Source organism: Cibotium barometz, chromosome 62 (assembly GCF_041138505.1).
Source record: "Cibotium barometz isolate CiBa-2024 chromosome 62, ASM4113850v1, whole genome shotgun sequence".
In the NCBI taxonomy this organism is placed as follows: Eukaryota; Viridiplantae; Streptophyta; class Polypodiopsida; order Cyatheales; family Cibotiaceae; genus Cibotium; species Cibotium barometz.
In genome coordinates, this window is record NC_141107.1 from 20,387,384 (window position 1) to 20,405,579 (window position 18,196).

Here is an 18,196-nt window from a genome sequence, read left to right on the forward strand (position 1 = left end):
AACAAAAACTAGCATTATTGAGGAAATTGATGGGCAAATTTTGGCAAGTCTCCTACTAAACAAACTTCGTGACTACTTTGAGCAAGTAGACTCTAATGCAATCTTAGATGAAGGAGTAGTAATCGAGCATTGCTGGGAGAAATGGAATAAAGTACCTTTGGAATGCACTAACTTGTTTGTCAAAATGGGTAACAAAACATGTACTAGTCCAACGAGTATCATAATAACCACATGTACTTGATTGTCAAAATGGGTAACAGAACATGTACTAGCCCAACGAGTATCATAATAACCACATGTACTAGTCCAATGGGTATCATAATAACCACATGTACTAGTCCAATGGGTATCATAATAACCACATGTACTAGTCCAATGGGTATCATAATAACCACATGTATCATAATAACCACATGCGAGCAAATATGTATATTTTTACACAATTGGTTGCCCCTCTCTTGTATGTATACATGTTTAGCTTTTGAATTTCAAACACTCTTATGTGAAATTACATATATGAATTATTTTTACATTTTTTAACACAATTGGTTACCCCTCTCTTGTATGTATACATGTTTAGCTTTTGAATTTCAAACCCCCTTATGTAAATCTACATATATGAATTACATTATATAACTACTTATTTAATCCCCTTGTACATGTATGCGCATGTAAGTCCCTCAATTAAAAAATCTATCCTCCATTTACTATCATGCTTGTCTATGCACTAATTAGTAAAGTAAGGCTATCACCCAATATGTGATACAAGCCCCTTACATCAACATGTGATGCAAGCAAATATAATTTTTATTCCCTCTGAGAGAGAGAGAGAGAGAGAGAGAGAGAGAGAGAGAGAGAGAGAGAGAGAGATCATATTTTTTAAAACTATTTTTAGTGCTAAAAGTCATTTTTTGAATGAATTAAATGAATAAATTAAGTAACCACAAGCTTGAAGGCTTACCTAGATTTTCGAGAGGAGGCTTTGAGTTTGAAGGGAATTTATGTTTTGTTATAAAAGAAAACTCCGGTTTCACATGGAGAGAATGTGATGGTAGAGTTTGAGGGAGAATTTAAAAGATTTGGAAAGAGCTAAACTTTTTATTTATTTGTGCGATGCAAGCTTTAGTAAGCAAAAAAGATCTTTTGGAGTTTAGGAGAAAGATTTCTGATGGTTATTATCACATGCGGTAAGAGGGGTTTTGTTAAAAAAGAATTAGTAAAAATAGATATATTTTTAACACGTGAGTGTCTTCCCAATTAGTTGTAATCCATAATCACCAAAACATCATTGATAATCCATAATCGCCAATACATCATTGATATTTTACTCATTGTAGGCCCCTATTGGGAGGACAGAGGTGGGTTTCACCACCTAACCATAACCTCAAAACCGAATATAATGAGAAGCCACTTCGAAGCTAAAGACCATGCACCTTGGTCTAGTCCAAATCCTCAAAGGCATGCATGTCCCGTAGCATGTACCACCAAGTCCTCACATAGGTATCATTGATGCCACTACGTGGTGGGCTTACTCGTGGGAGGCCCCTCTCCTAAGGTCCGAGTGTCCCACTGAGGAACTCCCTCAACAAACGAGCCACATCCCAACTATGTAGTCAATTATAATAATTTAGTTGACACTAACTGAATCATCCACAACCTCAGCCTTGTTATGTCTTTTTTTGGGAACAATAATTATATATATTTATATTAACAGAAGTTGTCCTTTTCACCTACTAACACATCCCTTCTCTTAAATACATAATTAAGAGAACTTCCTACATTTCACTATTAAGTAAACTGCAGATCAGGTCCCACCTTTCATCCTCCCAGATTGCTCCCATGAAATGTGATACCCTAGTTGCATGCATGCAACAATCATAGCCTCACAAGTGCAGCCCGTAGGAGATTGCTTCTCCATAACCTCCCCTTTTGTCTAGATTTTCACCACTCCCTGCCTATTGGGGTTAAGCTATTGCAGAGGAACTTCACTTCTGGATGCTGTCCTAGATGCTTTGGAAGATGGGTGACATGCCTCCTTTCGGGAGTGTCCAGCTATTAGAGGGGCATGGGGTAGAATTGGGAAACGGGTACAAGGGTGATGGGGCTATTGATTTGGTTTTAGCCTTGTTATGTCTAAACAATAGGATGCAACATTCATACCTTGCCTTAATTCTTTTTTCCAAGGTACGAGAATCGATGTGTGGAAAACCCAATGAAGTGTATTAAAAAAAAAGATTTTTAAGCGACAAGAGTTATTTATTTTAGTAGCAAGGCAGAAACTCGGTTACTTCAGCGCATTGAAAAAACATTAATCGATGAAAGTTTGAATGACACGTGGCATGAGTGCTGAGCGGCCGCCCAACTCTTCTGGAAGCCACCCACTGGACACCTAGTGTGAATCATAAAGGCGAGGAGAGCCAGCGGTTTGTGAAAGGTGGCGCACGCTCGAAAACCAGAAGGAAAACTGTACACTGGCCGACTGCGGATTTGCTGCTGAACGATATCTGAAATCTAAATTTCATGTAATTTGCATTCGGGAGGGCTATATTGAAGATTACAACATCGCATGATGGGGTCGCCCAGTAATGAAGCCAAACAGCTTCCTCCTGATTCTGCAACATTCTGGAGATGCCTTAGTTTTGAGGTACATTTTTTCCTCCCCTTAAGATTTTACATACATACATACATACATACATATATATATATATATATATATATATATATATGTATCAGCCCCAAACAGAGCAAAGTATCGTACAAGCAAGAGGTATACTCAGTAACCCTTAATCTGAAGCTAAAATAAACTTACAAAACATCTGTTTTAATACGAGGGCATGTTCCAGAAACACACACACACACACACACACACACACATGTAGATATAATTATTTGGATTTGGATGTTATATATAGATAGATAGAAGTCTTATCCAACTTAAGGAAAAAATTATGAGTTTTAAGCAGCATTGAGACTTCTTTTTTGGTTTTCAAAAATATGTTTGGAAGAGTAGCATGACCTTTTGGATTGGAAACATGGGGATTTACGAATCAAAGAATACAGCACACAAGCATTATACACCTTTTTTCTGAGAGAGATGTATTGTCTATTTAGTTAAAAGTGCCCATGGGTGTAGGCTACCAGGATTCATACCCTGAGTAAGTTCAATCCCTCGAACAACAGGCTACACGCCTGTGGACATAGCATTATACACATTCTTGAATTCTTGTCCCTTAATTTTATAGGACACAACCAAACCACCAAACTAAACCAACAAATTGCAAAAAATAAATCATATACGTCATATGAAGTAACACATTACGATGCATGATAGAATGTTCTGCATAGTTTGTCTCAAGTGTATGCAGTGCTGTGAGTGCTCAATACTTTGCACTAGGAACCGAAGATGGGCCATTTCTCCCTTTGTAGAACATCTTATATTCCTTCAAATACAAGCCATTTCTAACAATGTTTTTGGGCCTCTGGCAAAGGACCATATGGGTCAGAGTGAAACATTCAAAGCAGGACCACAAGCTTGAAGGCTTACCTGGATTTTCGAGAGGAGGCTTTGAGTTTGAAGGGAATTTATGTTTTGTTATAAAAGAAAACTCCGGTTTCACATGGATAGAATGTGATGGTAGAGTTTGAGGGAGAATTTAAAAGATTTGGAAAGAGCTAAACTTTTTATTTATTTGTGCGATGCAAGCTTTAATTATCACATGCGGTAAGAGGGGTTTTGCTAAAAAAGAATTAGCAAAAATAGATATATTTTTAGCACGTGAGTGTCTTCCCAATTAGTTGTAATCCATAATCACGAATACGTCATTGATAATCCATAATCGCCAATACATCATCGATATTTTACTCATTGTAGGCCCCTATTGGGAGGACAGAGGTGGGTTTCACCACCTAACCATAACCTCAAAACCGAATATAATGAGAAGCCACCTCAGAGCTAAAGACCATGCACCTTGGTCTAGTCCAAATCCTCAAAGGCATGCATGTCCCGTAGCATGTACCACCAAGTCCTCACATAAGTATCATTGATGCCACTACGTGGTGGGCTTACTCGTGGGAGGCCCCTCTCCTAAGGTCCGAGTGTCCCACTGAGGAACTCCCTCAACAAACGAGCCACATCCCAACTATGTAGCCAATTATAATAATTTAGTTGACACTAACTGAATCATCCACAACCTCAGCCTTGTTATGTCTTTTTTTTGGGAACAATAATTATATATATTTATATTAACAGAAGTTGTCCTTTTCACCTACTAACACATCCCTTCTCTTAAATACATAATTAAGAGAACTTCCTACATTTCACTATTAAGTAAACTGCAGATCAGGTCCCACCTTTCATCCTCCCAGATTGCTCCCATGAAATGTGATACCCTAGTTGCATGCATGCAACAATCATAGCCTCACAAGTGCAGCCCGTAGGAGATTGCTTCTCCATAACCTCCCCTTTTGTCTAGATTTTCACCACTCCCTGCCTATTGGGGTTAAGCTATTGCAGAGGAACTTCACTTCTGGATGCTGTCCTAGATGCTTTGGAAGATGGGTGACATGCCTCCTTTCGGGAGTGTCCAGCTATTAGAGGGGCATGGGGTAGAATTGGGAAACGGGTACAAGGGTGATGGGGCTATTGATTTGGTTTTAGCCTTGTTATGTCTAAACAATAGGATGCAACATTCATACCTTGCCTTAATTCTTTTTTCCAAGGTAGGCAGGCACGAGAATCGATGTGTGGAAAACCCAATGAAGTGTATTAAAAAAAAAAGATTTTTAAGCGACAAGAGTTATTTATTTTAGTAGCAAGGCAGAAACTCGGTTACTTCAGCGCATTGAAAAAACATTAATCGATGAAAGTTTGAATGACACAAGGTTCTTGACTCAAAAATTCCTATCCTACTGAGTCAATCCCAAAAGGGGACTGAGTGACTCAACAAATCCTTGGTTGAGCCTTTTATAGGCACATGGGACCAATCATATGCTGGCCGACAACAGTAGGCCAATAGCAAAATATTATGTATATTTTATCTGTTGCCGACGTTGCATGTATCCCCTTTGAACCACGTGCTGACCTGATCTTGCATCCACAGGATGCCTTTCTGGTGTCCTCCAGCACCCTGCTCAAGCCCTAATGACTCTGTTTATCTGCTGCCCTTGAGGAAATAACGCTGGGATGAGCACGCACATGTCATGCACATGACACGTATCATCAAGCTTCTTGTTTTCAAATGCCATTGGTAGGTCATCGTGGAACAATGCCATGCCTATCACGAAATCACTAGCATTTGTCTCAAGCGACACTGCATTTGTCTCAAACGACACTGCAGGTCGTTCTGAGTTCTTGTTTCATGTTACTGAGGCATTCTGAGTACAGATGGGGTGCAGATGCAACACACAATTCTTCTCCTCACATAGACCTACCCATAGTAGAAGGGAATCTGTCAGGTGTTTGCAGGATTCGGTGGAAGTGATTCAGACTCAACTGGATACGGTGAGGAGTATTGCCTCAGATTTTTATCTGATTTTGTTGTCTGCAGAGGCACCCTCTCTGCACAGAGATGTTGCACAACAGAAAGTTTGGGAGTGCATGCCCAAACTCATTACAGATGATGTGTGTTCCTCTTTGGATGCTCCTTTCTCGAAGGATGAGTTGAGGTTGGCTTTGTTGCTTCTCCCAAAAGGAAAATGCCCTGGGGATGATGGTCTCTCCCCATCTTTCTTTATTCAGTTTTGGGATCACATTGGGGATGAGATCACTCTTGCCTTGCAGGAGATGTGGTGTACAGGTATGATGCCACCCCATCTTATGGAGGGCCTTATCCACCTTATCCCAAAAGGTGGAGATAAGAGCAACCTCAGGCAATGGAGGCCGATTACGTTATTAGGTTCTGCATATAAAATCCTAGCTAAGGTTCCGAGCATGAGGCTGCAACCGGTCCTCCAAAGGATCATTCATGACACACAGAATGGTTTTCTCCAAGGAAGAAGTATTTTTTATAACATTTTTTCATTTTTTTTTCAAAAGGAGACTTCTATTAAGTATGAAAATTTTTTACAAAATGGAGATTTCACACCAAAAAAGGTGGAGATCTCAACCAATCAGGAGCCCTGTGCTGCCAATAGGGTCCCGAATGAGAGGACATGAAAAAGATACCAATGTCCCACTCTCTCATAAACTGGCCGCGCTTCCTCTCCGCAGCCCTCGAAGATCCCTGGATTCTGGCCCAGGTAGCCATGATGGTGTGAATAATATCACTACAAATCCTGCAAAGACACTGAGAAACAAGAACGGGAGTACCCTCAATGGCCTCGGTGCATCTAGCCTTCCAGATATTCCAGGCTGAGATGCTAGCAATAATCTCCCACAAGAACTATCTAACCTCTGTGCCGGAGGGACAAAGTGTGAGTGGCAAATCCTGAAGACAACACTGCCGAGCAACTCCTTGCCTAACCATAATGGCCAAGCTCCTATCAGTCCCCTCGAATCTCAGCTGAGGCCCAGATTGTGTTAACCAAATGATAGAACCAAAAGAAATGATAGCATCCCTCTTAATCCTACCAAAGAGGTGTGCAATCGCCGACCAAACCCTCTGTGCTTCCTTGCATTCCCATAAACAATGGTAAACTGACTTCGAAGCTCCTACACATTTAGGGCATGCTAGGCAAGTACCAGTAACAGACCTCCACTGATTGGTGGCCAGACCACCATGAAGAGAAACCCAGATAAAGGAGGAAATCTGTGGCTTCCTATAAGAATGCCACAATCTCCGCCAAAAAACCCTCTGAATGTCAGTCGAAATGCCATAAGATTCCCAACGGGGTCTAAGAGTAGGGACACTCTGAATGTGTCCCAAGATAAGATGTTTGGCATTCCGCACCATATAAGTGAAAAAAGGCATGCTTTTCAAGGGGTTACAAGCATCCTTCCACACCCACTCACCGGGGTCCCAATGCAAATGTCTGATAGGGCAGCCACCATAGAACCAAAGGCTAATACTCCTTGTGATCATCCCTGGGGGGGGTCACCAAAGACGTGCTTCCCTAACCTGCCAACAACTCTAACTGGACGAATCTGGGGGCCCTCAATAATGTCCTGCACGTCACATCTCTCCAACTGCCATCCATCCTGTACAGAAAAAAAGACCGATACATCATCCTCCCTAGGCAAGGGGAGACCCATAACCTGAAGAGGAACACCTGTCCCAGAAAAAACCCCAAACCAAGAATGATGACGGTCTTCCAAGAAAGATCCAGTAATCCAGTGGTTGGGAATGGCTGCATCAATCTGTGCAATCCTCCGACTAGAGCCTCTCAATGCTGCGTGAGATCCAATCTATGTACCTTGGTGAGGCTCTGAAACCTCTTCCAAGCCAACACTGTAGGGCAAAGGGTCTCCCAGCCAGCCCAAAGAATATGCATAGCTGCCCCAAGAGGCCTACCATGCACATCTAAGATCAAGTCATTCCACAGAATGGGCTGCCGGTTAACTTCCTCCGCATGGGAAGCTGTTGAGTGGGCTAAAGCTAGCCACCAACCCCTTGCCATCCTTCTGTTGGATTTTGAAAAAGCATACGACAGAGTGGATTGGGGTTTTTTGGAAGGCACAATGGCACATATGGGATTCTCCTAGGATTGGATCGGAGGGGTCTCTTGCCTTTATAGGGAGGCCCATAGCACGGTTTTGGCCTGTGGGGGATGGGGTGAGCGCTTTCAGATTTCTCGCTCAGTGTGGCAGGATTGTCCCCTTGCTCCGCTGCTTTTTCTCATTGTGGAAGAGGCCATGAGAAGATTTCTTCGGGCCACCCCAGGTGTCACGGGTCTCAGATTGCCTTTATACATAGAGGATGAGCTTGTGGATTCAGAGTTAGCATATGACACTGCGATGTTTCTGGAGGCCTCACATGCTTGTCTTTGTGCTTTTCAAACAGCCTTGGATATGTTTTGTTTGGCTGCAAGTGCCAACATTAATTGGCACAAGCCTATTGGATTTTGGGTCAGTAACTCCCACAGATAGATTGGGGCTTAGATGTGGGGTTTACTTGGATTGAGAGAGGATGTACTGCTAGGTACCTTGGCTGTCAGGTTGGCATTGACATTTCCCTAGCACAACAGTTTGCACCTGTACTCATGAGCATTAAGAGGAAACTTCAGCATTGGAGCAACAGGAAGCTTGATGTGGCATCTAGAGTGTTGGTGGTTAACCAAGTGTTGCTGGCCACAGCCTGGTTTATCACCTCGTGTTAGGTTTTTCATAGAGGATGCATTGGCCAACTTTGCCGCCTCATTAGGAACTTTCTGTGGTCAGGGTTGGATGGCACTACACACACCTGGGCTAGAGTTGCTTGGGAAACCATTATCAGACCTAAGCATGAGGGGGATTGAATATCATTGACCCAGAGGTGCAGTGTAAGGCATTGCTTTGCAAGTTGATTGTCCGAGGATTTCTTCTTGGCACTGAGCCTTGGAAGGACTTTCTCACGCAACAGGTTATGAGATGCACTCCAGTCAAAGGTGGTGATTGGCTCTACAGCTCACGGTTCATCTTTTCTAAGGTAGGTCACTGCCCCCCCCTCCTCCCCTCTGGTTAGGTCCCTTCTTTGGGCTTGGGAGTGCATGAGAAGTTTTCTAGTTAATATACCTCCTCGGTCAGTTGAGGAGGCTTACAGACAGCCCATTTTGTGGAATGATTTGATCGTGGATGAGCATGATAGATCTCTTGGTGCTGCCACACATATCCACTGGGCTGCTTGGGAGATGTTTTTTCCTTCTGTCCTGGAATGGAAGAGGTTTAAGAGCCTCACGGATGATCAGAGGGCTGGCCTTACTCAACACTTGAGGGGAGCTAGTCGGAGGATTATGCAAGTTGATGTAGCCATACCCAACCATTGGGTTATAGGGGCTTTTCTGGATGGATCTCCTCACTTGTGGCTTGGGTTTTTTTCAAGGACCGGGGTTCCTCTTCAGATTATGGGTCTCCCCTCGCCAGGGTGAGGTACCATTTTGAAAGAGTGCACAGAGCGGAAGCAGAGTGGCACTAGAGTGTGCTGAACAGAGAGTGCAAGAGAGAGAGAGATATGGAGCAAACTATGCTGAATATACTGAATCAAAACAGTCCCAAGCAAGAGATAGTGATAGTCTCATAAGTGAGGGAGCAAATAAGTACAAGACTCTATGAAAAAATGAGAGTCCAGCACCCACTATTTATAGTGGGGAAGAGCTGGCCGACTGGAGCTCAGAAACAGGCCGACTGGAGCTGTTGGACATGGCTCACTGGAAAAATGCCAGAATGGCTGGGAAAAATCCTAGAAAAATACTAAAAAAGGGGTGGCCAGCCCACAAGCAAGGGCCATACAAAAGGGGACCAAATGGGCACCATACAGAGCAGAAACTGGGGATGAAAGTGCTAACACCCCCTCTCAGCACCAGATGCTGAACAAACTCCGAGAATCCGAAGATGAGGAGCCAAGGAAGCCTGAGAAACCGGCTTGGTGAACAAATCTGCAGCATTCTCCGCGGAAGGACGATACTCCAAACGCAAATCTCCAGCAAGAACCCGTTCACGAACATAGTGATACTGAATCTCAATGTGTTTCGTACGAGCATGAAACACAGGGTTCTTGGCGATGGCGATGCAACTCTGATTGTCACACCAAAGAAGAGTAGATCCGGTAGGAGGACAGCCAAGCTCCTCCAATAATCTCCGCAACCATATCGCCTCACATGCAGCATAGCAAACTACACGGTACTCCGCCTCGGTAGAGGAAAGCGCCACAGTAGGCTGCTTTTTACTGCTCCAAGAAATGGCTCCAGACCCAAGTGAAAAAACACAACCAGTGGTCGAACGCCGTGTATCTGGATCTCCAGCCCAGTCTGAGTCAGACCATCCAACAAGAGTGCGTCCTTGGCCATAAAAGATGCCAAAATCTAGAGTGCCACGTAAGTACCGAAGAACTCTGAGAGCACACCGCCAATGCTGCTGACGGGGTTTGGATGAGAAGGAACTCAATAAACTGAATGCGAAGCATATGTCTAATCGGGAGTAGGTCAACCATACTAAACAACCGACGAGAACCCGATACTGTCCCTGATCAGTCCCTGGAGAAGCATCAAGTGAAGAAAGCTTCTCACCAATATCCAAAGGAGAAGATACTGGTTTGCACCCAGTCATCTGAAATCTGTCGAGAATCTCCTGAGTGTACTTCTGCTGAGAGAAGAAAATGCCCTTCGAGGTCTGCCAAATCTCAAAGCCAAGAAAATAGTGCAAGAGACCCAGATCCGTCATCTCAAACTGTCTCCAAAGCATCCATAACAGAACGGATCCGCACAGAATAAGAACCTGTAAAGATGAGGTCATCAACATAGACCACCAAGATAACAATCAACCCCCTCTCAAGGAGGATATAAAGGTTCGAATCTGCATGAGAACGGCGCAGGCCGAGCTTCTGAAAGAACTCGTCAATCCGCTGGTACCAAGCCCGCGGAGCCTGCTTTAGACCATATAAAGCCTTCTTCAGCCGGTACACATGATCCTGTTTGCCCGGAACAACAAATCCTGGCGGCTGATCAACATAAACCTCCTGTGTAAGCTCTCCATTCAAGAAAGCCGACTTGACGTCCATCTGAAAAACGGGCCATCTATGATGTCCCGCAAGTGCAAGAACGGTGCGAATGGTAGTCATTCGGGCCGTTGGAGCGAAAGTCTCATCGCAGTCGACACCAGGGCGCTGAGCATAACCCTTGGCAACCAACCTTGCCTTGTGCGTGTCCAAGCTGCCATCAGCTCGGAACTTTGATTTGAAAATCCAATAATATCTGGTAAAATCATCCACCATCACGAGCATGTACAACGCCTTACTCAAAGACGCGGTACTCATAGGACCACATAAGTCTGCATGAATGAGAGCAAGTGATGTCGAAGATCTGTGTGTCGCCTCCTTCGGAAAGGCGGCTCGGTGCTGCTTCCCTTGCAAACAAGAGGAACAAGGAGAAGATGGAGCCTTGATGGTTGGTAATCCATCAACCAACCCATCCTTCGAAGCTCGCTGCTTCATCACGCTTCTTCTTGTGACATTGGGGTGACTTGTGACCCTTCTTGCCACAATAATGACATTCAATGTCCTTATTCTTTGAAGATTTGTTGTCTTTATCCTTATCGGAATCCTTGGAGTTCTTGTCAGAACCCCCTTTACCTTTCTTTTGTTGAGACTTCCCTTTATCTCGTGCTGCCAAAGCTCCATCAGGGCCACCGGAGGTGCCAGTCCGCTCCTCAAAGCGAGACTCTATCTGCATAATGGAGGGGAGAACATCCTCCCAAGTAACTGGAACAGGACGAGGAGAAGAAACCAGAGACTGAAAGTATGCATCAAACCTCTCTGGAAGTTTGGAGAGCAGCCGAATAGCCATATCCTCTGTGGAGATGTCCTTGCCACAAACAGCAAGCTCGTCCCGGAGATCTTTCATCTTCGAGATGAAAGCAGATAAAGATGGAAACGCAGAAACTGATAAGTTCATAAGTTGCTTTTCCAATGCCAAAATCCGACCCGGAGACTTAATCTCATAGAGATCTGCAAAAGCCTTCCAAACTTCATGTGCAGCATCAGCTGTACGCACATGAGAGAGAACAGCATCCTGACAGTTCAACATCAGGAAGGAAAAAACACGTTGATCATTCAACTGCCAAATATCAATCTGTGCCTGAGTCACACCACCAGAAGCAAGGGTGGGAGGGGTGGCATTGGCTGGTGTAACAAGCCAATCCCAGAGATCCACGCCACGCAAGGCCGATTTCACCTTCACCTTCCATAGGGTGTAGTTGGAACCATCCAACTTGGCAGACTCAGCAAACATATGAAGAGAAGTGGGAGCAGCCATCACAAGAGCTTGGGCTCAATCTCAAGAAATGCACAATCTCTGAAGAAAAGGTGTCCTCCACAGGTACCAAGTGTGCCACCAAAGCCTGCACCACCACAAGCCCCCTCTGCAAAGGGAAAGGACCACTGGAGAGGAAAACGCAGCAATGAACAAGTGCTGTCCTGTAGAAAACAGGCCGCCTGCAGTCCAATCTCCAAGTGGGCAATGAAACGCTGATCTCCAAGAGCCAGACGGCGGAATCGGTGAAGCCAATCTGAAGAAAAAACGACCAGCAGAGTGCTGTCAAGAAAACGCAGCAGCAAAGGCTATGGATCTGGAAGAAAACGCAGAGGAGAAGGTGCTGAAAACAGGGCTGAATCTGGGGCAGCAGAAAGGTTGCTAAACCTGGAGCGATGATACCATGAAAGAGTGCACAGAGCGGAAGCAGAGTGGCACTAGAGTGTGCTGAACAGAGAGTGCAAGAGAGAGAGAGATATGGAGCAAACTATGCTGAATATACTGAATCAAAACAGTCCCAAGCAAGAGACAGTGATAGTCTCATAAGTGAGGGAGCAAATAAGTACAAGACTCTATGAAAAAATGAGAGGCCAGCACCCACTATTTATAGTGGGGAAGAGCTGGCCGACTGGAGCTCAGAAACAGACCGACTGGAGCTGTTGGACATGGCTCACTGGAAAAATGCCAGAATGGCTGGGAAAAATCCTAGAAAAATACTAAAAAAGGGGTGGCCAGTCCACAAGCAAGGGCCATACAAAAGGGGACCAAATGGGCACCATACAGAGCAGAAACTGGGGATGAAAGTGCTAACACATTTTTCTTTTTTGTTCACAATGGGTGGCAGTTGGAGAAATGTGTGGTGCAGGATATGGTTGAGGGCCTGGTGGTTCAGCCCGTGACAGTTGTTGTCAGAGCAAGGAAGCACTTTTATTTGACCCCCCCCCTAGAGATGATCACAGATGCTTCTTGCCTTTGGCTGTTTGGTGGATGCCCTATCAGACATTTGCCTTGGGATCCCGGTGAGTGGGAATGGATGGTTGCCACCAATCCAATGGAATGCCAGGCAGCTTGTCTTGGGGGGACAGATTCAGAGAGTCCCTAGCCTTAGACCTCATTGGGAATCCTATGGTATTACCTGTGACATTCAGAGGAGTTTTTGGCAGAGGCTGTGGCACTCTTACAGGAAGGCACAAATCTCCTCATTCTTTTGGATTTCACTACATGGTGGACTGGTCACCAACCGGTGGAGATCAGTTGTTGGTGTTAGCCCAACTTGCCCGAGATGTGCAAGAGGTTCAGAGACAAATTATGTGGCCTATGGGAAAAAGGGGAAGCACATAGGATTTTGACCGTGATAGCACACCTATTTGGCAGGATTAGTAAGGATACCTACATATCTTTTGGTGCTATCATTTGGTTGACTCAGTCGGGTCCCCAACTTAGGTATGAGGGGGACGATAAGAGTCACAACATTTTTATCAGGCAAGGAGTTGCTTAGTGGGGTTGCCTTCAGCGTTTGCCAGATTCAGGATACACCCCACCGGCATAGAGATTGGACAGTGCATGAGAGATTATTGCTAGTATTACACCTTGGCACATCTAGAAGACTATATGCACTGAGGTCATAGAGGGCACTATTGTCTTGGACACACAATGCCTTTGTAGGATTTGGAGTGATATTATCCATACCCTTATGGCAACTTGGGCCAAAATCTAGGGATCTTCGAGGGCCGGAGAGAGAAAGCGCGGCCAGTTTATGAGAGAGTGGGATCATGGTCTATTCTTCATTTCCACTCATATGGGACCTTGTTGGCAACACAAGGCACCCGATTGGTTGAGATCTCCACCTAGTTTGGTTTGAAATCTCCCTTTTGTATGTTTTTTTAATACTTACTAGAAGTCTCTTCTCTGGAAAAAATAAGTAAATTGTGTATCTGCGCAAGATCTATGCTCATCCCATCTTGAGAAATTCGATGTCCTAGATATATAAGTTTTCTTTTAAAGAACTCACACTTCGTATACTTGGCATACAACTTCTCCCGCCTCAAAATCCTCAAGATGCTTTGGAGATGTTTGACGTACTCTCCTAGAGTACGACTGTATATCAAGATATCCTCTAGAGACACGACTACGAATAGAGATCATTCGTCATCTACTGGAAAGTAGCAGGAGCATTTGTGAGCCCCAAGGTAACACAAGAAACTCGTAATGACCATACCGCATGCATAATCTTGTCCTCTATTCGTATCTGGTGATAACCAGTACGAAGGTTAATCTCGTAAAATAGGCATCTCCCTGCAACCTATCAATCAAATTATCCGCTCTAGGAAGGGGATATCTATTCTTAATCGTAACTTTATTCAAATTTTTATAGTTTATACACATTCTACAACTTTCGTCCTCGTGCTTCAGAAGTACTTGTACGAATCCGTCCCATCTTGAGAATATTCCGACGACTTTTGAGTAATCAGCTTGCTCATCTTGTAAGGCGCAATGCTCACAGATTGACTTAGACCCTGGATTTGAATTAATCTTAAGATCAATTGATTGAGTGGGCAGAAGACCATGAGGTAACTCAGCAGGGAAAATGTCAGCAAACTCTGTTGTGATGTTCTCCAAAGTCTGTCTCCCATACATCAAGACTAACTGAATTAAACTCACAATTAGCATCCAATGACATGGTATCTAGAACACATTGAAACACTTCTTAATTAGAATCCTTTACCATATTACAAAGTTCAATTGAGTTTACAAGAGTAGTGGATGGGACATCAAAATCACCTTGTAGACAAAATTGGCCACCATCCATGATGAAAGATAGCTTATGACCCCTCCATTCTATCTGTACATAATGTCAGGACTATGGTCCTACGGAAGTCGAACCCTAGCATAAGTTAATAGCTTTCGGAGTCTCGAGAGTATTATTAGTGCTAGCGGGGTTCAGGGGTTAATGGGCGTTAGGGTTTGGTCCATGTGTGTACACATCTAAGTTAGCACGGCTCTTAAGTAAGATGGGCGGCCGGGCTAGGAGGTGTGGACACAGGCCAGGGTTTTGGTATAAAACCCAACGAGAAAACCCTAACTCGTCATTATATGGTTGGGAGGTGAACCGACTTCCACCCTCTCTTCTTCTCCACGCCTAGGCTATGGCGGCTTGAGGAAGACGCAGCCGTAGCGGAGGCGTTACACTGACTATGTTCTGCAGTGTCAGAAGTGTCAAGTGAACAAAGCAGAACGTCTTAAAGCTGGCGGGTTACTGCATCCATTAGAGATTCCTGACGGAAAGTGGGAAAGTATCTCTATGGATTTTATAACGGGCTTGCCCACAACGAATCGTGGACATGATGCCATTTGGGTAATCGTGGATCGATTAACCAAGCTTTGTCGGTTTGTGCCTACTAAGAAAACAGTTACAACTCCAGAATTGGGACGCCTTTTCGTGGAGAATGTTTACCGACTTTATGGCTTACCATCCAACATTGTCAGTGATCGCGATCGCAAGTTTAACAGCCATTTTTGGCGAGCAGTATTCAGTAAGTTGGGTACTATGTTGAACCTTAGTACAGCTGATCATCCGCAGACAGATGGTCAGACTGAACGGGTTAATCAAGTGCTGGAAGATATGCTTCGGGCATATGTCAGCAAAAAACAATCTGATTGGGAGTCTTATTTGCCTATTCTTGAGTTTGCTTACAATAGTGCAAAGCATGTCTCGACAGGCTTTAGCCCTTTCATGTTGATGTATGGTTTTCAGCCACGTTCACCAGTGTCGGTGGGACTGGCGAATGAGAAAATCAGTCAGGTTAAGGATTTTATCCAAGACCATATGGATATGTTGCGCCTTGCACGATTAAATGTTCGTCAAGCGCAAGATCGTTACAAGAAGTTTGCGGACCAGAAACGTAGGCCACTTCACTTTCAAGAAGGTGATTGGGTGTTTCTGAAGGTACCAGAAAACTCCATCAGTTTAAAAACGGGTCCCGTACCAAAATTGTCGCCCCGATTTTGTGGACCGTTTAAGATACTCAAGAAGGTGGGCCCAGTAGCCTATAAACTTGAGTTACCAGCACATTCCAAGGTTCATCCCATCTTTCACGTAAGCCGTTTGAGGAAACGCCTTATGGGTCATGAAAGGCCGGTGGATGATTCTTTCTTAGTAGAATATGTGGAACCCCCAATATTGCCTCATGAACCAGAAAGAGTATTGGATTATCACATGTTACGTACTTGCCACCAAGTTCGGAAACAAGCTCTTATCAAGTGGAAGGACCGTCCAGAGGAAGGCTCCACTTGGGAAAACATTAGTGTGATGAGGAAACGTTTCCCCACTTTTGTTTTCGAGGACGAAAACTCTTTTCGAAGGGGGGAGTAATGTTAGGACTATGGTCCTACGGAAGTCGAACCCTAGCATAAGTTAATAGCTTTCGGAGTCTCGAGAGTATTATTAGTGCTAGCGGGGTTCAGGGGTTAATGGGCGTTAGGGTTTGGTCCATGTGTGTACACATCTAAGTTAGCACGGCTCTTAAGTAAGATGGGCAGCCGGGCTAGGAGGTGTGGACACAGGCCAGGGTTTTGGTATAAAACCCAACGAGAAAACCCTAACTCGTCATTATATGGTTGGGAGGTGAACCGACTTCCACCCTCTCTTCTTCTCCACGCCTAGGCTATGGCGGCTTGAGGAAGACGCAGCTGTAGCGGAGGCGTTACACTACATCGTGGTTATGGAACCACTCTTTTCCTATGATAACATCTACTCTATCCAGATTCATAATCATGAAATCTAGTGGCTTCGAGTAGCTTTGTATAGTTATACCAGCAGACCAGCCCGTGGAGCCCTATAAATAAGCGGCCCAGCCCCCTCATTTCTCTTCAAGGTATTCTGCAAGTTTTCATCTCCAGAAAGCAATGATCAAGGGATTGGTAGAGCCAGAAAGTGTGACCACAACCAACATTTGCACAAAATCCTGATTAGGCTAGAATTTAGGGCAACCTTAGGGTATGGGATGGGAAAAGTGAGTTTTGGATATCTGGCTCACATGGATTTCCACTTATAGGGGTTTGCTATGGCTCAGTGGGTCACCAATCTCCAGCGACAGTGCGACACAACCCAGGTGGTGAAGCTTGCAGCTTTGCAGGCAAGCCACACGTCGGCATGAGGGATGTTTCCACATCTCAGGCCAGTTAGTTTCTTGGATGAGGACAATTGGAGTTTTGTGCAGTGCAATTTTTTGGGCACAGGCCAGTTGAGGACACTTGGGGTTTAGTGGGGGAGAATGTGACCCACCTACAAGCTAGCCGGATAGGGCATTGGACAGTGCTAGGTGCCCATCGTGAACAGAAAACAGAATGATTGTTGTTAGGGGCTTTCTTCTAGGCACTGAGCTGTGGAAGGACTTTCTCATGCAATAGATCACGAAGTGTCCCTGTTCGCGGAGGTGACTAGACTCTCAGCTCATGCTTTATTTTTCGGATGCAGTTCACCGCTCCCCTTCATCCCCCCTGGTTAGGTCCCTCCTACGGGCCTGGGACTGCCTGAGGAGTTTTTTGGTACACATCCCCCCGCGTTCAGCGGAGGAAGTTAACCGGCAGCCCATTCTGTGGAATGATTTGATCTTAGATGTGCATGGTAGGCCTCTTGGGACAGCTATGCATATTCTTTGGGCTGGGTGGGAGACCCTATGCTCTAGAGTGCTGGCTTGGAAGAGGCTTTAGAGCCTCACTGAGGTGCAGAGATTGGATTTCATGTAGCATTTGAGAGGCTCTAGCCGGAGGATTGCACAGATTGATGCAGCCATTCCCAACCACTGGATTACTGGATCTTTCTTGGAAGGCCGTCATCATTCTTGGTTTGGGATTTTCTCTGGGGACAGGTGTTCCTCTTCAGGTTATGGGTCTCCCCTTGCCTAGGGAGGATGATGTACCACAGTACCGGTATTTTTTTCTGTACAGGATGGATGGCAGCTGGAGAGATGTGATGTGCAGGACCTTATTGAGACCCCCCAAATTCGTCCAGTCAGAGTTGTTGGTAGGTTAGGGAAGCACGTCTTTGTTGACCCCCCCCCCCCCCCCCCCCTCCCAGGGATGATCACAGAGAGTGTTAGCCTTTGGTTGTATGGTGGCTGCTCTATCAGACATTTGCATTGGGACCCCGGTGAGTGGGAGTGGAAGGATACTTGTAACCCTTTGAAAAGCATGCCTTTTTTCAGTTATACGGTGCAGAATGCCAGACATCTTATCTTGGGACACATTCAGAGTGTCCCCACTCTTAGATCCCATTGGGAATCTTATGGCATTTCGACTGACATTCATAGGGTATTTT

The 18,196-nt window shown here is 44.8% G+C and overlaps 1 protein-coding gene across 1 annotated transcript in view; it reads left to right on the top strand.

Moving 5' to 3' along the window:
* Positions 1-2,309: 2,309 nt before the first annotated feature.
* The window catches only part of LOC147604225 (uncharacterized), a 155,104-nt gene continuing 139,217 nt past the window's right edge, over positions 2,310-18,196 (top strand). Inside the window, exon 1 of the mRNA XM_086795548.1 lies at positions 2,310-2,644. Within this exon, the coding sequence (XP_086651674.1) occupies positions 2,567-2,644 (78 nt within the window). The 5' untranslated portion in view covers positions 2,310-2,566. The remainder of the gene's footprint in view (positions 2,645-18,196) is intronic.